At 38.3% G+C, this 22,755-nt stretch overlaps 1 protein-coding gene across 10 annotated transcripts in view; it reads right to left on the bottom strand.

Moving 5' to 3' along the window:
- ppp6r3 (protein phosphatase 6, regulatory subunit 3) overlaps positions 1 to 22,755 on the bottom strand; it is a 135,103-nt gene that overhangs the window by 19,352 nt on the left and 92,996 nt on the right. For all 10 annotated transcript variants that reach the window (XM_087996582.1, XM_087996584.1, XM_087996585.1 and 7 more), the window contains 5 exons: positions 12,065 to 12,119; positions 9,136 to 9,266; positions 8,025 to 8,149; positions 6,184 to 6,334; positions 3,717 to 3,811 (listed from right to left, as the gene is read on the bottom strand). In XM_087996582.1, coding sequence (XP_087852708.1) covers positions 3,717 to 3,811; positions 6,184 to 6,334; positions 8,025 to 8,149; positions 9,136 to 9,266; positions 12,065 to 12,119 — 557 coding nt within the window. The remainder of the gene's footprint in view (positions 1 to 3,716; positions 3,812 to 6,183; positions 6,335 to 8,024; positions 8,150 to 9,135; positions 9,267 to 12,064; positions 12,120 to 22,755) is intronic.

Raw genomic sequence — 22,755 nt, 5'->3', positions numbered from 1 at the left:
CTTAAATAATAGATTCACAATGATGGATGACAAGTGAAAGGGGAGGGTGATAAGTCAGAGGTCATTGTACACAATATAGGTAGAATGAACGATGGCACATGCATCAAGAACTCACGGAGCTAGGCAGTCAACTAAAAGGCAGGACCTCCAAGGTTGTAACCTCTGGATTACTCCAGGTGCCATGTGCTAGTGAATACAGAAATAGCAGAATATGGCAGATGCATGGCTTGGTGCAGGAGGGAGAATCTTACATTTTCTGGATTACGGAATCTATTTCTGGGCAAGGTAGAACCTGTACACGTGGGGCAGCCTGCAACTAAATCAAATTGAATCATTATGTTTTCAGATAGATTTGCAAGTGCTGTTGGAAGGAGTTTAAACAAGTTTGGCAATGGGACGGGACACAGAGCATTAGTACAATAGGGATTTAGCATAAGATGATAGAGGAACGGGGAAGACAGAGTTCAGCCATGATGCGATTCAAAGATGGGAAGGCTAGATGGCCTTCCTTTAATGCTAGGTAAAACAGATGAATTAAGGATGTGAATGACACACACAATTGAGATACTGTTGCCAGCACAGAGACGTGGTTGAGGGAGGAGCAAGGGTGGCAACTCAACATTCCAGGTGACAGGAGAATGTAAAAAAGGTGGTGTTGCAATATTAAGGAGTTAGTAACTACAGTAAAGAGGGATGTTATCCTGAAAAGGTCTTTAAATGAGTAGACATTAGAGAAAGTGGGCTTATTCTCTTGGGAGCAGAGAAGATTTAGAGGTGACCTTGTTGAGGTCTTCAAAGTTATTAACAATTTTAATAGGGAGGATTTCCAGTTTCCACGAGTTGAGGGGTCAATAACTAGAGGTCACAATTTCAAGTATTGTGGAGGCTAATGAAACATTGTTCTATAGGTACAGGGGCATATTTATCCAATATTCCAAAGGAAATACAATTTAGGTTCCCATCTCCCTGCTGAATTAGTTTAAACCCTCGAAGAGCATTAGCAAATTCTGGCCCACTATATTGGTACCCTTCTGGTTCAGTTGTAGACCATCTGTTTATAGAGGTTCCATCTACCCCAGAATGAGTCCCAATTATCCAGGTATCTGAAACACTCCCTCCTGCACCATCCCTGTAGCCACGTGTTCAACAGGAGGAAACATCTTTTTCAAATCCACTTTGTCATGATGACTCAGGGTCTTGTTTGTTTTGATCAAGTCATTTCTTCTAAACTGCAGTAAATACAATAGGCTAGATCAATTGATATAGAAATTGATAAAGAGGAGTATTGGATAGGCTGCCTTGATTTCCTAGTTAATAAACCACTAGGACTGCAAGAGATAAGCAATCATTGCGCAGTTCACTTAATCTTGGTAGTGGGTAATGTTCTTTGCATATATTTTCCTTTAGGAATCTTCACCTTTAAAGACTCCAGGTGCTGCCTACATCCAAGGATTGAACTCTGCCTACCAATCAGGCTGGGTGTGCAGACACTACACCAATGAAAGCAGTTGTTCTGCTGTAGTATTCGTTTTATAACTTATAATGTATTTCACTGCTTTAAATATGCTAAGACAACGGTAATGAATCCCCAAGGAGTGATTGATTCTTAGAACAACATCAACAATATAACAGAGGAGCTTTTAAATGATATTTGGGACAACATTGAAAGTCACATGGAAAATGGAGAAAATCCAGCATGAATTGAGTTAGGGCAAACAATGCTTAATTAATTTGACGAGTCTTTTTATGATGTAACAAAGAGTGGATGACAGTTAATTATTTGATCTGCTATATGTGGACTTCCAAAATAAATTTAAATGATGCGCCATAAAGCAGGCTTGCTAGTAAAGTTACAGCTCGTGGAATAAGGCAGGAATTGGAGTTGATGGAGTGACAGCAAATGAGTGGTGGTGAACATTCGTTTTTCAAACTGAAGGAAGCTAAATGGTGGGGGGGAAATCTCTCAAGAGAGTGTTTGGTCAACTGCTTTTCCTGATACACATGACGGATCTGGACCTGGGTGTTCAAGGTACAACTTCAAAACTTGCAAATGAGAAATCTGGAAATACCACAAATTGTGAGGAGGACAATGTTAAATTTCAAAAAGGCATATGTGGGATGGGCAGACAAGCAGATGAATTTTAAAGAGGGTGAATTAATTTATTTCAGCTGGAAAGATGAAGAGAGGATGTTGTAAAGAGGATGTTTTTTAAATTGTAAGCTAATTGGGAAAAGGATTGTTTTAAAAAAAATCACGGTTTATATAAAGGATTACTGCATTTATTAAAAGGTTACTGACACAGACTAAATGCTGTTTGCTCAAGCAGAGGAGGCTTAGTTGCAAATGCACTGAAACCAGGGAGTGAGCATAAAATTAGATTCAACCAGCAAGGAGCAGCTGATTTGTCTGTGCAGTGGTGACCAATTCTCAAAGACAACAACCTTTGCCCTGGCAAAAAATTTTGATTCTCTAAGTAGGTGAACACATTGGGGATGTGAATGCTTGGTCAGAAGCCACCGAACCTCCACAAGGTGCTGCCATATTTAAAAAAGCTGAAAAACGTGTTGCTGGAAAAGTACAGCAGGTCAGGCAGCAAAGGAGCAGGAGAATCGACGTTTCGGGCATAAGCCCTTCTTATGCCCGAAACGTCGATTCTCCTGCTCCTTTGATGCTGCCTAACCTGCTGCGCTTTTCCAGCGACACATTTTTCAGCTCTGATCTCCAGCATCTGCAGTCCTCACTTTCTCCATATAAAAACAAAGCTCAAGACTGAAGAAAGCCAGTTAATTTCTCACCAGTTGCTGAAGGCAATGGCTTTTGCCCATTAAATCAGAGAATTTCTAAGTGAGAACCAGTCAATCTGTGAAAGTGAGTCCCAGCACCGGAGAAGGAAGATCACGGAGGACTGAATCCTGACAAGCCAAAATGATCATTTCAGTAAGCCTTCCCAGTTGTTCTCTCTGCCCATAACACTCCTTTTGTGTACTTTTATAAAATATTTACCTTTTATGATGACTCAGAATAGTGAAATCAGATTTCCAGTGCGCTATTCCAGTGGATCAATGTACAAAACAATTTAGAAAAACATGCAAGTACAGGTACTGTTGATGGACTAGTAATTTAGAATTCCAGACTAATGCCATGTTCCAGTACAACCATGACAACTAGAATTTAAACTCAATTAATAATAACATAGAATGTAAAGCTAGGCCTAGTGATAGTTGGAAAAAACTCGTCTGGTTCAGTAATATCTTTTATGGAAGGAAATTTGCTCTACTTTCCTGGTCTGGCCCTATATTTTGATTCTTAACATCCCTCTCAAATGGCCAAGCAAACCATTAATTTCAAATGCAAGTAAGGATTAGCAACAAATGTTGGCCTTATCAGCAAATTCCAAATAATCAACAAAATAAAGGATATAATTTTGAGTGCAGGAGCAGAGGGACTTGAAATCACTGAAGATAGTGAGGCAGGTTGACTGTGTGGTTAATAAAGCTTACAGGGTCCTAGGCTTTATGAATAGGAACAGAGTATGAAAGCAAATAAATTATGATAAATTTGCAAAAACAATTATGCCTTTATAACACAACCATTCTATGATTACTTACTAATACCACATTTTTCAGTTTACAGATACTTTACGCATAGACTTTTCTCTTAAATTTTAGAACATTTTTAAAAGTCTTAGCAATTCAACACCTGCAAGAAGAATTACCTTCAGGATGTGTTAGGTTATTGTGATGGGGATCCACTGGATCTGCACTGGTTTCCATTTCAACAGGGGAACTACTTCTCAAAGGATCCTTTGAGCTGAATCAAAAAATGTTTAGTTTATTTCAATTTACAGGCATCATAGTGCACTATTTACTCATTGCATACACCTTTACACAACTTGTGATATTACAAACATGAATCTGTATTTGTATATTGGGCTCGACAACATTTGGACTGCATGGTATAGGAATCCATCCTGGCCCCAGTCCTTGAGAATTCTTGGTGCAATTTTCTTTTGGAGGGATGCAATTTCTAACTTCTCACCGACATGAATGTCGCTAACAGCAAATAAAAATCAAAATACTCTAGTAAAGTAGGATTTGATCAGCAAAGGAATGCAACAGAAGCTGAATCCACACCATCAGTTTTGCAACTCAGGGCATGCGGAGATATTTCCCAATAGCACTACTCAGACTTGCTGTAGCTATATACAAATTGCAGATGGAGGTTCAGAACCCTAGCATTGCCAACCTGGAGCGAGGAGGAGGAATGCTTTTGTTTATTCCTGTTCTTGGAAGAAACAATACTTCCTGGTTATGCACCCATGAAATAAAAATCATGGCAGAACTTTGGGGACAGCAGTAGTGACAATATTTACTGCTGATCAAGAACAAAAAAGTTAACAAGGATCTAGTAATCCATATGCATGGATTTTCCTTGTGTGATATTAGTTGGAGTCTGATGCAAAATCAAGGCTGTGCCCAGGTGAAGGAGCCTCTTGAGGTACTTTAGGTACTCTCAAAAGGGGAAAGTATTAATTATCCTTCAGATGTTAATTTGGAAATTATTTTAATCTCAATAAAACAATTAAGCCAGCAGAAATAAATAACATTTAACCGTTTGATTAAAAATCTGATTACTTTTAAAGAAAATTAACACTATGCAAACATAAAAATATTGTTGCAAGATCAGGTTTTTTTTGACAGTAATCAAACTTATTGCATCACTAAAGCCTCTTTACACCTCTTTAAAGAACATATATTTTTCAGTGCGACAAATATTATAAAATGAAATGAGCCAAGCTGAAATTAAGGCTGAGTAGTGTTGGAGTGTAGTCTCCAAAATCCAGGATCACAGTACTGATTAGAAGTGTAAACTACAGTATGTGAGCAGTTATTGAGGCATTGCACCACTGTGGCTTTGAGACAGTTCTAATGCCAGGTCTTCAAGAGAAATGAACTGGAAAGCCCTTGTAAAGTTTAAATGAGATTTAGTGACCCACTGTGTCATCAACATCTTGCTGAGAAATCCAAAAGATCTCTCATGACTACATCTGTTATCTGACATGTGTTCTGTGGGGTTTGACACCACAATTTATCTGTTACCCAGGTTTAATATTTAGAATCCGTAGAGAGTGGAAACAGGCCATTTGGTCCAGCAAGTCCACACCGACCCTCTGAATAGTAACCCACCCAGATCCGTTCCCCTACTACCTACATTTACCCCTAACCTACACATCCCGGAATACTATAGGCAATTTAGCATGGCCAGTTCACCTAACCTGTACACAGACACAGGGAGAATGTGCAAACTCCACAAAGACAGTCATTCGAGGCTGGAATCGAACCCGGGTCTTTGATGCTGAGAGGCAGCAGTGGTAACCGCTAAGCTACCATGCCGCCCCCAATTAATCTGAGGTCTATCTCAGATTAATTCTGGATGTTCAAATAAAATGTAAATTGTACGACTGTTCTAAGTTTGCCTTGTTCAAACCTGTCAAATCTTGTGGTTTTGTTTTCTTTTAAGACCTAGGTGTCTCACATTCTGACTTCTTTTAACAAAAAATAGAACTGGTCTCAAGTCAAACTATAACATAATTTTGCTGGTCTAGTCTGGTAAGAGATTGCACTTTTGCTATCATTTTCATTTCATAACCTGCCTCCAAAGAGAAACAGTGCAAAATGGTCTCCTGACAACACCTGGATTGTTACATCAATTAAGGGACAGATTCTTTTACAACTGGTCTTGGATTGTAACTGGAGTTTGTAAGTACTTTCAAACATCTGCATCTTCATGTAGTTAATTTAAATAAATTTTCTTTTATTTTAACGTTCTCAAGAAACTTTCTGAAATTTTCTCTAACAGTACCAGCAGAGAAATGTAGCACAAATCATGTTTATCACAATGGTACAAGGCAGGTTAGACAAAGTCTTGGCAAATGAGGTTGAATTTCTTTCAATAAATATTACAGCACACAGTAAAGGAGCAGGAATTGGTAAAAGAACAAAAACAAAATCAAAAGTAATTTCAGAAGATTATACAAGCATGCAAGAAGTTTAATTGTAAAATACTACAGAAGGAATTTCAGGGCCTGACATTTTATGCTTATAACTGACCTCCAAAAGTAGATTGAAGCAAAGCACTAATACAACTCACTACAGAATTTTTAGATATTCAGAACTAATTACCTTAACGGAGATGAAAAATCAGAAAACATAGCCCATCCAGTTTCTTGTGGCACTGAGTCACCCGAACTCCACAAGGTAGCTTCATTAGAATTTGCTGTAGTTATATTTGCTGTTTCCATAGGCACTTCAAAGTTTGCAGTCCATCCTGGGGCTGTAAAATCAATTCAACATTTACCAATCTTTTGCTTTAAACAATCCATGGCAATCATTACTTGAATTCATACAAAAAAAGATGTTTCCAAGACTTTATAAATAAAGCCTTTGGGTAGCTGTTTTTGGAATTAACAACTACTTAGTTAAAGATATTAAAGTCAAGTCACCATAGTACCAGAGGACCAGGCTGCTCTCTCATTAGAGAGAGAGGACTAGTGTTGGTTTAACCGGAGGGTCATTATGCCTCAGGCAAGGGAAGAGGTTGAGGAGGGTTCTTCATGGTAACCTCAGGCAGTACGGGAATTGAACCAGTGTTGATGGCATCACTCTGCAATTCAAACTAGCCAACTGAGGTAACCAGATCACAATTTTTTAAAATTCATATAACAAATAATTAGTTTATAATCTAAACCAAATTTCTTAGCTCCGATTTTCTACTACATTCGTTGGACTTGCACCATTCGCAACTCAAGCCAGATACTTAACAGAAATAGGAAGATCAACAATTTCAAAGTAGTGTTAAACAGACTTGTTTCGGGACTGAGATTTCTTGGGCTTCCCGCAAGATTGTTTCTTCAGATCTCTCCAACAATCTAACAGGTTTAGACTTTGAATTTAATACAGGATTCACCAGCATCTCAAGTACAACTATTTCAGATCAGAACTCTCCTATTTCTAATATTCTTTAATACTATGGAGTCTTGCATCTACACATCTCTCTATCTTTCTCCACTGCCCTTCAAGCTCGTCTCCAATATACCACTAACAAAACAATACAGGTAACTGTGCCAGAGATCTCTTAACAATGCCATGTTGACACAAACAGTCAATTCACTTAGTTCTTTATTAACAGGAAAAGACAAAGTTTCCAGTATTGTACCTAAGTGTCAATTGCTTATCATGTAATTTAGCAGGTTTATGATTACAGGGAATGATGGAGTCAAACCTTGTCCTTATTTATGTGTTTCCAATAAAGGGCATAAGACTCAAAATAGAACTAAAGATTTTTTAAAAACAACTGCACCACCTCTATCATCATCCAAGATTTGCTAATATGGTACAGATTATGCACCAGACCTGGAATGTTTCTAATGAAGAGAGTGTGATATAACATTCAAGCTATTCTGTTCATTGTCACTATTCAACAGTTCAATGGCAACAAATTTGTTCCAACACCTCAGTGACACTGGTGTCAATCCAATCCATGTTTATTATTTCTTCATTATGTTGTTTCCTAGATCGAGAACTTAACAGAAATAAAGCTATGTTCCAGCTCACACAAATTTATACAATCAGAAAGGCCCACAGGGAGAATAGAAATAACTTCATTGTTGATATTAAGTGAAAGTATTTATCTAGTATCCCAGAGGTTCCAAAGTATGTATAACTAGTACACCAGGGAATGGTTGCTACAGATATTGGCAAAATAAAACAGTTCCCTCAACTAATAAAACCTGGTCATATGAGTAAAAACAAAAAAACAGTTTTATTCCACAACAAGTTCCTCACACAGTTCAAATTCACTGAGGTAATATTGTATATTAAAGCATCTCCATGGTAAAAAGTGAGAACCTTTATGATTTACAAAAGTGATTTTATAAAGCCAGAAAAGCTAATATCAAATATTTAAGCTCACAACTCACAGTTCTTTTTAAAAATCAACCATAATTCAAGTGTTTGTTACTTGCCATCATTTGTGTCCACTTCCATTCTATCATCTGGACAGGCCCCAGGTACAAATGAATTATTCCGTTTATCCACATCTTCATCTTCAGAATCTGTACTTTCTTCACTGTCTGTACTTCCTGAACTTCTGCACAAAACAGAAAATGGAGGGATTGTCAATTATAAGAACAGTTATAACTACTGCAGTTTTTTTTTTTGGAAACTAACTTGGGAAAGGTTGGGTCGGGGTAGGGGAAGGGGGGAGCGAGAACCATAAAAGCAGCAGTTGGGGAAGGGGGCAGTGGCTGTTTCTTTTTTGGGAGGGGGGGGGGGGGGGGGAGGGAGAAGAGGCAGCATGCAGGGACACAGTAAAGAGCATGAGAGGCATCAGCCAGGGCAAGCCAGAAGAGCCAGCAGCTGGGCGAAGGGGGTAGAGCCCAAAAGGCAGCAGGCAGGAAGAGCCCGAGAGGGAGCAGCTGGGGGAAGCCAGCGGCCGGGGGAGGCAGGGGAAGCCAGAAGAGCCAGCAGCCAGGGGAAGAGGGAAGAGCCCGAGAGGCAGCGGCCGGGGGAAGCCAGCAGCTGGGGGAGGCAGGTAGAGCCCAAGAGGCAGCAGTCGGGGGAAGCGGGAAGAGCCCGAGAGGCAGTGCAGGTGGCCCGGGGGAACTAGAAAGGCAGTAGCTGGAATTTGGGGGGTGGTGATGAACTAGGAAAAACAGCAGCTGAGGGAAGGCAAAAGAGCTAGAAAGACAACAACAGGTGGGGGTGGGTGAGAGAAGGGCTAGAAAGGCAGCGGGTAGGGGCAGAGGAAAAGCTAGAAAAGCAACGGGTTGGCGGAGGGCAAAGAGCTAGAAAGGCAGCGGTGAGGGGAAGTGGAAGGTGCTAGAAAGGCGGCAGCTGGGGTTTGGGGATGAAGAGCTAGAAAGGCAGAGGCTGGGTCAGCAGCTACAGGAAGGGCAGAGAGAGCTAGAAAAGGCCGCAGTTGGAGAGAAGGAGAAAGAACTAGAAAAGCAGTGGCTAGAGGAAAGGGGAAACAGCTAGAAAGGTGCCAGCTGGGGAGGAGGAGGAAGAGCAAGAAAGGCAGCAGCTGGGGTGAGCGAGGGAGAAGTGAATCACGGTGTAGCCCTGTTAACATACCTGTGTCGATTTTGTGCATCTTGAGAAAATGTTATATCCTTTTCGTCCCAAATATCTTCTTCATCAGAACCACTATCATCAAATTGTTGAATCCTCTCTTTACAGCATGCCTCAAATAGAGCTACATTAGCCTGTACCAAGATGGCAAAATGTCAAAGGTTTCCAACAAAGGCACCAAAATGCTTTCAAGCAACCTCCATTTCTCAGATTGATATTCTCCCATTTCTGTTCCCAAGATAAACTCAAACTGAATTTGTCATAAAAGTATAAAAATATGGTGACATAACTGGATATTTTGGGGAGGGAGTGGATCTGATGATAAATCATCACTAGAACATAATACTTTCAGTTCCACTGAAACAGTCTTTGAAAACTGTGTGGCAGGCACTTGCAAATATTATCACACTCATAGGAATTCACAGTTTCCAAAGGGAATAATGTTTAAATTTAAGAAAATATATCAATATAGCAGAGTGAAACTGGGTAAGTCATCAAATACAAAATAAACATATAGAAATTGTCCTAGTGAACAACCTATGAAGATATTCTAGTGAGTTTAACCTAAGCTTAGCCAAGTAGGAATACAGCTCTATTACAATGAAGGTTTTAGCAAGTTTTCATTTCAAACACATCACTGAAATATGGCACAATGACCACTTTTAAAATTTTCAAACTCTACATTTGCAATTTTATAAAAATACCTGCAGCACTGATGCTTTCTGAAGGCCCACACATGCCAGAGATTGTTCATTCTATGGATACCTCAAAGTAATTTCTCCTTGATGACAGATTATATTTGTTAAATGACTAACTTGCCTATAAAACCCAGTGAAACAATTTCAGAGATTATGTTCATAACTTCTGAAATACTTATTTTGACTAACTGTTTATTGTAGCCAACATAAATTCAAACATTATCCTTTCATTTAGAAACCTGATTTACAGCATACCCAACCTCACTTCATGATAGTGGTGAGGAACAAAGAGTTTATTCTTGTTTGTTTGTTCTTGAATATACCCAATTTGCTCCAAGACATGGAATCATCTGTCACCGAGTAACTAAATTAGGAATAGCAGTCAAGGTGGCCTCACAACGGAGACACTTCTGTTTAGATTCCATTGAATCTTACAACCAAGATCTCATACCGTACCAGAATGCACTATTTAATTAAGGATTTAAATGTAATACAATACTACCAAACTAATTTATTTAGTCAATTTAAAGACATAGTTAATTATCAGTTATGGGAAGGAAGATGCTGCAACAAAGAATAAAAATGTCCATTTGGAGTAAGCTAATGACAATAAATTGAAGAGGGATCTGACCTGGGTAAACTGGAGCAAAAGACTTGGTGCAAATATAATGGAGCAACTATTAGCCTTGAAGGAGGAGATGCTCATGTAGTCTACGTACATGACCACAAGGGGAGTGGAGGTGGGGATGGTGGAGGGAAGCAGAAACGGAGACAAATAGCATGTCAGCTTGGCAAATGGAAGATCAGGCTAAATGTAAAAAGTACAGAGAACAATTGAAAAAGGAAATCAGTGGGGAAAATAAAGGAAATTTAAAAGTATTTTATAGACAGACAGTCATTTTCCTGTTAAAATGCCAAAGGAGTGATGGGACCAGTGTCAGCCAGCAAGCACAAGAGCGAGTGCAAGCAAGAGAATTATAGTGTTGTTGTAAATTAGCACTTGGACATTCTGAATAACAACAGCACAAAGGGCAAGGGGCAGAAATGGGAAAACATTTTCAAATGTGTTAAAGATAATTTTCTATGTTTTGGTCCAATGAGGAAGCGCTACGAGAGATGATTCTTTGGAATGAGGTGGGTCATGGATCAAGTGTCAGTATGCGAACATCTAGGGGATGGTATCACTATCATAAAAGGTTTAGGTTGAGTATAAAAAATGACAAGGAACAATCCACAGCAAGAATAATTCACTGGATGAGAAGACAATTTCAATGGAGTATGAATGAATCTGACCCACATAAATTAGAATCCAATGTGCAGACAAACAAAAATTGAACAATGGACTTCCTCTAAAGATGAGATGGTTTACATACAACCAAGGTATATTCCCACAAAGGGAAAGGAAGGGCAAATAATCCAGACCTCAGTGGATGACAAAGGAGAAACTGATTAAGAAGAAAAAATGCACTTATGACAAATGTTAAGTAGATAGTACATCAAAGATCCATGCTGATTATAGAAGGTTCAGAGGAGAATTGAAAAAGAAAACAAAGGATATGAGAAGTTAACAGGCAGCTAACATTAAAGGGAATCCAAATGTCTTCTAAAATCTTATAGATTACTAACAAGTATTAAAAGAGATGGGCCTGAATAGGCACAAATTGGAAATCTGAACATGGAATAAAGTAGCATGACAGAAGTAATGAAATTAACATTGTTCAACTTTTTGACAAAGGAAGTTTTTGCTGCACAGCTCACAGTGAAACAGGAGGTTGTTCAGTCCAACAAAGAACTTAAAGTAAACATGAATTGGGTAATGCATAGACTGTCTGTACTTAAATTTGATAAAATATCAGAATTGAAATATGCATCCTCAGATTTGGACAAATGAGTGTGGAAATTGTCCAAGTACTGGCTTTAATTTTTCAGCTGTAATTCAAATGGGGGACTGTGCAGAAGAACTGGAAAATTGCAAATTTTACAACTCAGTTAAAAAAATGTTGAAGTTCAGTCACAGGGAGTCAACTTAATCTCAGCAATACTGAACACAGTCATACAGAACGTGAAACAGGAAAACAAATTTGGGATCTTTCTGGTCTGCATGGGTCTGCTATTCATTGGATAGGAGTTGACACAAATAAATTGATAACTGAATTGCAATTTCTTCATGTCCAACTAGTTATAAATTGATTGTCCACAAACCCTCCCAAATATTAGAAAAATGAAATACTTACACTCTCATTTGTATTCAGTGAGAAGTTGATATCAGCAATTCTTTCAAAGGGAACACTGCAAATGATTCAAAACGTTTTCTATGGTTATAATATTCCAAGTTTTAAATTGACTTTAAGCAATATGAGCTGTAGTTTTATCTTTATATGATTGCCATACACAAATGATCTATTTCACACTATTTGAGAAGTCATCCAAGTTTAAATTAATCAAGGAAGAAAATCCATAATTGATCCATGTCAATTCATGCAAATGTTAAAGTAATTCTTTACCAGAGCTTGCATTTTGTATTGTACACAAGAGAAAATTGAAGCAAAATATTTTGCACACATTTCAAGATTCATCAGATAAAAAAATTAAACAAGTGTTATTTAATAAGTGATATCGGAATTGATGGTGAATAAGTAAATACAACATCTAAATTAAATTACCTACCTTATGATCAAGCTTATTCTTTCAATGTACTTTTTCTACCAAATATGATAGGATACCAACTGGCCACAAGTTAGAAGATTAACAGCATTCATCAATGATTTTCTGCACTGTAGACATCACCTCTTTTCCACTAACAGGTCTACCAGGAGACCAAACCCAAGTTCCTACCAAATGGAGCCTGCAGTGCAAGTTACCTCCATTTAGTGCCTTTAATTTGGTTAAATATTCCAAGAGACTTCACAGGTGAAGTCAGAACCAAATATGAAGAGGATGGAGATGAGTCAGAAGTTAAAGCAGTCAAACTAAAGACGACAAATTTACTCCCAGTCAGAAATGGTGATGAAGTAGGGCAAGTAGACCTTGAATACGACTTAGCTTTTAAGTAGAAAAGGAGAAAGTGGTCAACGTAAGGACATTTTAACGAATACTATTGATGTATGCAGAAAATATGTTCTATCAATGATAGAAGCAATTAGTTCAGGCCTTTCAAAAATCAGGCCCATTGCAGGGATTGACCAATAAAAGATTTTCCTTTGAATGGCATGTTCAGTAAAGTATTCAAAAAGGTGTGGGAATTGCTTCACACAATGAAATAAATGCTGATATACCATGATGAAATAAAATCATAAAATGTGCAAAACAAGCATGAAACAACCTCTCACTGACCAATTACCAATTTGCCAAAGAAGATATGCTATGGCTCATTTGGCACAATGTGTAACTGAAATATGGGGTATCATAATGCCTTCAAATATAATTGATACAATCTAAACATTTTAGGTTCACCAAGAAAATTATTATTTTTTAAATTAAACCACTTTTGAGTAAAAGCAACATTAAAGAATGGTTCAATCCAGATGTGACAAAATATGATGGCTTTAACATTAGAGTTTGAAGCTCAAAAATGCAACATGCTGAAACTAAGCAAGCTCTCAGCAGTGCTTGCCACTGAGTGCAGGTAGAAGGTTGTCACTCCAGGATGAATTCCCATGAAGCACATGCTATGACTGCAAGCAAATGAAATTAAAGAAAGAAAGTCACAACAAATGACTATATAGACGTTGTTTGGAAACTACTATGTACACCATTTATTCACCATTTGTAAGTGAATATATTTGGTGTGAAAGATATCCACCACTGAAGTTTAAAGAGCTTCAGTTAAAACTCTGCCCCTTGTAAAAGCACCACCATCCATAGAAAGTCATGAAAGAAAGTATATCAATCAATCAAAGGGAGGAGATTCAGCTGTAAAGATATCCAGCTCTAAAAGAGTGAGAAATTTAATCTCCATTGAGTAGAAGAAATTGCAGTTTTCCTTAGGTACACAAGAATAACAGCCCTTCACAGGTTCTAGATTACTTAATTTTGGACTTGTAAGTCTTCTTTTCTTCTAAAATAAATGCTTTCCCTCAAGAAATAGACGGATATGATAGAGATACTAATTGTTTGGCTGTCTTTTTAAAGAAGGTTTGGCTGACAGTCAAATCATAAATGGACTGATGCATCACCACATCAAGGATCATAGTGAAAAAACTTTTTTTTTTAAATGTAGATCTGCATTTGCAAAATCCACAAGACATACTTTTTTTATTTAAGTAATGGGACAACAATAGAATTCATGCACTGGATGTCTTGTAAGTAATAATATTGGTTCTTCCTAAATTTATCTTTAACATCAAGTCAGAGTTTACAATGAGCTGTCTAAGCCTTGAGAAATGTCCATTCGTTTCTCAACATTGCCAGAGATGTTCTTCCAACTTTACTTAATATGTTGCGTATGTCTACTAGGCTTCCTCTTCCCATCTTAACAAGTGGTATCACTATTCCCTGAGAAACCCACTCAATATATGGTTTTCATTTTTTCTGAACTTAACAAGTCTCCTTTCCCTTTCGTCTAATGGGTAAGGTCTATTCCCTACTGGTGCCTATTTCTGGCTACCCTTCTTAATCTTTCTAAAGAATTCCTTTAGAAAGGAAATCCAACTCCCACCTTTCCTCAAGGTCACTTCATTGTTCCCTATCAAGTCTCCCTTTCGTGATTCTTTCTCCTTGGGGGAAAAAAAACTCTAATCTCACCCTTTCCTCCAACATAATCAAGTTGCATTGTTGAAATAAAGCTCATTGATCAGAAACTTGTCTTCACATGCAAAGCAGAATTAATGTAGATTTTTAGCAGCTATCAATTTTTCAGGCCAGTCAAAGATTTTCAGGTTTGTACATCATTCTTACAGCCAATATCAATATTTGTATGACTATTAAGGAAAATCTCCCTTCAAATTTTTATAGTGTTTCCCCTTTCTCTTCAAAAGCATTTCCTGTTCGCTTGGTGTTTATATGTGTTGTTATTTTACATTCATGTAGGATGACTCCCATATCAATACACCAGTTTTTTCATGAATGGCTTGGATTCAACTGTGCAAGACCCATCAGTAGACAAATAAGAAAATACACTAAGCTCCAGGTTGCCACACCAACTTGGACATCATGAGCAAATGAGTTTGCAGCTGCATGTAAATGATATACCCAGTAATTTAGTTTCTCGCAGGCCTTGACTATTGTATATACTCGAGTAAAAGTCAAGTAAAAGTTGACCCCTATTTTTGACCAAAAAATCTGAGATTTTCCATATATTTCGTGTAAAAGTCGACTCTAGTTCTTCATAGATAATATATCAACATTTGAGAGTCAAGGTATTATGCTATACATAAATGTTACAAAGAGGAAATTAACTTTTCCCGTGCTATTATGCGATTTGATGTACAATTCGCACCAATTTGACAAGAAAGTTTAAGATGCATCAGGCTAGAGTCAGGTGACAGCTGGAAATGTGTTGCTGGAAAAGCGCAGGTCAGGCAGCATCCAGGGAACAGGAGAATCGACGTTTCGGGCATAAGCCCTTCTTCAGGAACAGAGTCAGGTGACAACCAACCTCATGTAAAACAGTTATATACCTAGTTGAGGTTTTGAAATTTCTTCACTTAGTGTAAAAATGTCCTCCAGATAAAATTAAAAAAAAAATCAGTATTTAAACTGAAAGTTATTGAAGCTGCAGAGAAGACAAATAACTGCGTAGCAGCAAGAGAATTTTGTGTTTCAGAGAAACTTGAGAGACTGGAGAAAAATATCAAACCAATTTCAGACGATGCTAAAATGAAAGCTTGCCAACAGAGGTAAACCTAGCAAGTGACCACAATTGGAGAAAAAAGTTTCTGAGCGGACAGAGTCATAGGGATGTACAGCACAGAAACACACTTCGGTCCAACTCATCCAGATATCCCAACCCAATCTAGTTCTGTTTGCCAGCACTTGGCCCATATCCATCTAAACCCTTCCTAATCAAGTACCCATTGTCAGAGAAATTTGCCAATAGAGACCACACAAACCAGACCGGGTGAAATTGACATGCCGTTTATTACAAGTGATATGGCTGGAAGAGAAACTGACTATGCTGACACAGATCAGGATTTCTCTTCCTTGAGCTGAGGATGAAGTCAGTTAACAATCCTGTACAATAAGGCTAATTAGAAACGGGGAAATACAATGTGTCTGGAGATGGAGTAATCTAGTTACAATGATGCTAATCGGAAAACAGTTGTTATCAGAGGAATGTCCTAATTCTCTACACAAAGGAACATCCTGACAGTATCATTGCATCCGGAGCTTCCATTCCTCTTCACAGGTAGGTGCTAATGTCTCCTCTGAAGTGGTGAGGTGCCTCCATTGCCTTGGCCTGACTTTGTCTATTTATCCCATCACTACTACTGTAGTGTACTGGGAGTAGTGCTCTTGCTGATACCTCTCTGCCTGACCTGTCCTTTGTGTGGCTTTGGTATTGCTGGGTTGTGAAACTGCCCTCGGGGCTGTGGGATAGCTGTGGTGCTCTGTCATTGTTAGTGGGAGCTTGAAGTGTATTCCCTTGTCTGCAAGTATTGTCTAGGTTTGCTTGTCAGCCTGTTGGGTCCTTGCTGAGGCATTCTGGGTGTTTTAGTATGTTTTGGCCAATTTTGCTTTTGTGGGCCTATTATGGGTTGGCAGATCTTTTCCCACACCCATCCAGATACCTTTTAAATGTTGCAATTGTACCAGTCTCCACCACTTCCTCTGGCAGCCCTTTCCAATCGTGCACCAACCTCTACGTGAAAACGTTGCCCCTTAGATCCCTTTTATATCTTTCCCCTCCAGTTCTGGACTCAGCCATCCCAGGGAAAAGACTTTGTCTATTTATCCCATCACCGCCCCTCATGATTTTATAAACCTCTTTGAGCTGACCTCTCAGACTCCGATGCTCCAGGAAAAACAGCACCAGCATGGGCGGCACAGTGGTTAGCACTGTTGTCTCACAGCGCCAGGGACCCAGGTTCAATTCCCACCTCGGGTGACTGTGCGGAGTTTGCATATTCTCGATGTGTCTGCATGGGTTTCCTCCTGGTGGTCCGGTTTCCTCCACAGTCCAAAGATGTGCAGGTCAGGTGAATTGCCCATAGCGTTAGGTGGCTAGGTCAGGGGTAAATATAGTGTAGGGAACTGGGTCTAGGTGGGTTACTCTTTGGAGGGTTGATGTGGACTATTTCCGTATTGTAGGGAATCTAATCTATTCAGCCTCTCCCTATAGCTCAAAACCTCCAAACTTGGCAACATCCTTGTAAATCTTTTCTGAACCCTTTCAAGTTTCACAACATCTTTCCGATAGGAAGGAGACCAGAATTGCAGGCAATATTCCAACAGTGGCCTAACCAATGTCCTGTATAGCCACAACATGACCTCACAACTCCTGTACTCAATATTCTGACCAATAAAAGAAAGCATACCAAACGCCTTCTTCACTATCCTATCTACCTGCGACTCCACTTTCAAGGGGCTATGAACCTGCACTCCAAGGTCTCTTTGTTCAGCAACACTCCCTACGACCTTACCATTAAGTGTATACTTCCTGCTAGGATTTGCTGTCCCAAAATGCAGCACCTCGCATTTATAGGAATTAAATTCCACCTGCCACTCCTCAGCCCATTGGCCCATCTGATCAAGATCCCTTTGTAATCTGAAGTAACCTTCTTCATTATCATCTGCAAACTTACTAACTGTACCTCTTATGCTCACATCCAAATCACTTATATAAATGACAGAAAGTAGTGGACCCAGCATCGATCCTTGAGGGCACCGATTCATTGGTCACAGGCCTCCAGTCTAAAAAACAACCCTCCACCATCACCCTCTGTCTTCTACCTTTGAGCCAGTTCTGTATCCAAATGGCTAATTCTCCCTGTATTCCAGGAGATCTAACCTTGCTAACCAGAGTCCGACAGGGAACCTTATACTTGAAAATTGTCAACATGGAAAATGTGTTAGCTGTGAAGCCTTCCGAATCCATATATAAAACAAATCAAAGAAGGATGGAATTTTAGGTTTTAAGGCAAGTGCCGGATGGTGCACAAGGTTCATGAGAAGGCATGACGCAGTAGTTCAGCACAGAATTAAGATTTCACAAAAGCTGCCTGCTGAACTAAAGAGAAGATATTACATTTTCATCAGTTTCTAATCAAAATTTTGCAGATGGAATGCTCCAAGTTATGCACCGGAAACATGGACATAATGCCTATTACTCTCGACATGCCGGAGAAACGAACTGTGAAACATTCTGGAGAAACAACAATTCTGGTGAAACCACTGGCATAAGTAGGTTCACTTTAGTTTTTTCTTGTATAGCTGATGGCACTAAGTTAAAATCAAAAGGTTGTTTTTAAGAGAAAACTTTGCCAAAGGAGAAATTTCCAAAAGGAACTGTTATCCATATGCACCCACAAGGTTGGGTGGATGAAGGTTAATGTAGAAAATGGATAAAGGAAGTTTAGAATTTACAACCTGGTGGACTACACAAGGAAAAGTTTGCTCGTCTGGGACCAGTTTAGATCACATCTACTGAAAAATGTTGTAGATAAAATCTGATCACATAACACTGACGTAGCTGTAATGTTCCGTGGACTTACAAATGTTTCGCAACCAATAGATGTTGGTATCAATAAGCCATTTAAGGATATGATGAGAATGAAGTGGAATAACTGGATGCATGGTGGAGAAAAAAAACATTCACAAAAGGAAGCAGTATGCGGGCTCCATCACTGCCACTGATCTGTGAACGGATCGTTGATTCATGGAAGGAAATAAAAGCTGACAATATTTTCAAATCACTCAAGAGATGTGGAATTTTGAATGAATTGGATGGTAGAGGATAACTTTCTATGGGATAACAGATGAAAGAAGCTGATGACGTACTACCTCTAACCACAAACAGCGAACATGAAAGGGATCCATATGATAGAATTATTCATCCTGATGGTTATAAAGCTTTATTTGGTGCTGAAGATGTTGAACCATGTGATTTTGCACGATTTAAATGAACTTTTGTATTTGACACATCGTATGCATAAATAAAAGCTCACTAATTAATTTGTTTCTATTATCTTTGTCCAGTAATTAGTGTAATGCGTTGTGTTTTCTTCCTTTATTCATTTGAGATTAATTAGGCTTCCCCTCGTGATACAGTAGTTTGGACTGTAGCATGAATTTCAGGCCCTCAATAGTATCCATATAATAGTCGACCCCATAAATTTAACCTTAAAATTGGTCCAAAAAATTTGACTTTTACATAAGTATATACACAAGCTTCTAAAAGACTCCAGAGTTGCAACTTTGATAAAAAGAGAGTAGAAAGAGGCCTGCAAACCTATTATCTGTTTTACTTTGAGGAGTTGGAAATGGATAGTCAGTTGGTCAAATGAAAGAGAGAGAGTGCGAGAGCGCAAGAGGAGGAGGGGGAAAAGGGATTGAGGGAGGCATTTAATCAGAAATGCTTTCAAAATAACAAAGTCAACACAATTCAGATTACAGATCTAATCTGAGAAACTGAAGAAATATTATAATGTGCATTGGGTCTAATAGAATTACTGTCAAAAGTATGAGATGCTGGAAAAGCACAGATCAGGCAGCATCCGAGGAGCAGGAGAATCGATGTTTCAGGTAAAAGCCATTCATCAGGAATGAAACCATTCCTGATGAAGGGCTTTTGCCTGAAACATCGATTCTCCTGCTCCTCGGATGCTGCCTGACCTGCTATGCTTTTCCAGCACCACACCCCCATTCTAAGCTCTGCATCTGCAGTCCTCACTTTTGTCTAATAGGATTATCGCCTACAGATCTTTCAATATTTGGCAAATTACTTTCATAAAATTGCACAACACCTTCCGATTTCAGAAGACACATCAAATCTTTTAACATGCGTAAGTGCATGCATTTTGCTGAATCATTATTAACTCCATCCAAGAATTAATTTGCAACTAATTTTCTTGTTATTCAGTGTTGATATTGTTAAAGGTTTAACAGAAAGTCCATCATTAATAGACTAAAGAAAATTAGATTTATAAGATATTTTTTCACTAAGGATGAGATCAGTGCTTTCCAAACAAGTTTTAAGGCAAGGTACTTTGATGAGATTGGAAGATTCAAAACAAGATATTCCTAAGAACACATGACATTCATGTTGCTCAGATCACTCCAGGCAAAACAGGCAGATCTTGTGCTTGTGCTTAAATTCTGATTTGCTGGTTTCATTTTACAAAATTCAGTTGAAGTAGATTTTTGGATTAGGCTATATAAAGTAATTTACAAATCAGAACACAAAATTTATTCAAATGTGTGAATTGAGATGAAAATCTAATTTCAATAATTCAAAATTCAGCAATTTGAATCACATTAATTCAAACTGAAATTGGGCAATAAACGGGTCCTGAGCCAGTTTATTTAAACTGCTGTGTTCAAGTTGAGAAAAATCAATTAGTAATATGCTGCATACACAAATTAAAGCGTAAAGTTATTAAAACTTTGAGGGCCTTTCAAGCTCTTGCAGATTCAATCAAATGTCAAGCATAGATTTAAACGAACAAAAGGATAATGCTCCAAGCCTTTCAGATGCAGACTTGTGGCAAGATATAGTAACTTGATAAGTTTTTAAAAGGTTCTGAATCCAGGTTAAAAACGATAATCTTTTATTCTATTTACTTCATTTTGATAGCTCATACCTGACTTTGCAAATACTTTAGTTTGCAAGCATTGAGTTTGTGTGGCAATATTCAATTTTCTGAGGCAATAGAAAAAAATCGTAGAGCAAGTCCACGTAAAGTGCAATATGGAATTTACCTCAATTGAGCTAATTGTTAGACCCGGGCTGCGTTAAACCTCTGCATGGGCAGAAGACGCAAGATGTACCCTTCCATTCACAGGAAGCACTGTACAACTGTGGGAAAAGAAAATTATACTTTAAAGGCCCGAACCATAACAAGAATCACCAGTACATTGCTGAAATAGTTCACCCATTCATTTATTATCTGTCAATGGAAACATCTTTTCATAAGGGCTTAGATTCTCATAGTCATTGAATATTTTTACGCCCACCTTTTTGTTCCAATTATTCAATTTCCTCTCTGGTATAAGGTCCTTCCCTTTAAAGGGAATATATAATTTCTTTGTAATTGGATCACCATTGAGAAGTCTGCAAAAGTAAAAAGGGCTCTAAATTTTGTCCACTGCTGAAGAATATTTACTTGGGATCCTCTAAAAAGAATGTATGGCAAACTGTAGGATAGATGGAAGTTAAAAGATCCTGGAGGTAAATAACTTGAATATCTCCAAGAAAGGCCCAACAACAAATCTTCAGAGACAGTAAGTTAGAAGATACATCCAGAAAGAATGTCATATGAACATTACATTCTTTGAGAATTTGATGCATAATGCAGGAATGCCAAAATGCATATATTATCAGCTTTGATTTCCCATATTTCATTTAAAATTTAGCAAGGCTCCAGGCATCCAAGTCAGCTGAAAAATACAATAAATTGGTCTGTGTAGCAAAGATTGTCAGCAAAGGTTGTGAGCTGGGCACAGACCAAGACACCATAGGCAAACCCAAACCCAACAATTTCTCTAAATTGGGTTAAAATGGTTATGAGTGATGCCAACTGGAAAGACAGCAGGACGATTTCTGACAAGAATAAAGATTTTATTGGGGCCGAGGGGACAGCACCCTTGCTGATGAATCATCCAAAGTCAATTCCAGTTCCTTGTCCTTTGAGGGCTATTATGCAAATTAGTCCTTTAGTCATGGTCCGTGGAAGAATGTTTTCTCTTGCAACTGATATTTGAGCTTCTATGTAGTCAGGATTTGATGTCAGTCATCAACCAAGCACTCTTGAAAGACCGTGGTCAATTTAATGAAGAGACCACTAATTAAAAACTAAAAATACTAACATTTCCACTTTTTTAAACAAGTAAAAATTCACCTCATTAATTAATTAGGAAGGGAATTTCCACTGGCACTATCTGACTTTATTTGTTCGTCCTATCGTTTCAGACATTACACTCCTGGCGTTGATAATCATGTGGAAGATCAAAAGAGGACAGAATCACAAATAATCTTCTGTTCCAAGATAGGCCATGGAGAACAAATTCCTATATTACTAAACAATGAACAGCATGTCTAGTTTTACTTGTCATGAAGGCAAAATATGATTTGTACAAATGATACCTACACTAGATGTACTGACTGGGTTCAGTCATTTTTAAGTAGAAATGTTTGAATAGCAAATTTACCACCTCCCAAAATGATGGATATTTTCATTCAGCTTGTCACATATTGACTCTTCATTTTAGAAACATTTTGGGGCAAGTGTGTAATTGCAAGGAAGAAACCCAGCATACCTGTTGTGACAGGTTCAAGGATAGTCGTGAGAGAATTCTGGAAACATTAACCTTCCTGGACAGGAAACAATGTATAGTGCAGGTAAACAAGTCAAGCAAGGTTAAAGTGGCACTGTAAGCTTAGCACTAATGCAAGTTATTAAAATGGGATATGATTGAGATTTAATACATGGATTCATCAACATACAACACAAGAGGATGCCAAGCACAGGTCTGATATTACCCCAATAGGCAAGGGAAAGAAAGTAAAAACTACAGCTACATCCAGCATTTCTGTTGAACAGTCATTAAGCACACATCTATGTAAAATGATCATGGACTGAAGTTATAAAATATATTCCAGGTTCTAAACTGGGCAGAAGAAAGAAGCTATGCATTATGCATTAAATCGTTCACAACTGCATACGAGTATCAGACAGGGTCTCATATTCACAGAAGCATTGTGGCTTTATGCATTTTCAATCAAGTTAAATTTTGTTTCAATTTTTCCACTCATCTGTCTTAATCACAG

Source organism: Chiloscyllium plagiosum, unplaced genomic scaffold, assembly GCF_037043375.1.
Source record: "Chiloscyllium plagiosum isolate Xiang-an unplaced genomic scaffold, Cpla_swu_hap1 HiC_scaffold_18, whole genome shotgun sequence".
Classification (NCBI taxonomy): domain Eukaryota; kingdom Metazoa; phylum Chordata; class Chondrichthyes; order Orectolobiformes; family Hemiscylliidae; genus Chiloscyllium; species Chiloscyllium plagiosum.
This window is presented reverse-complemented; position numbering and strand designations above follow the sequence as displayed.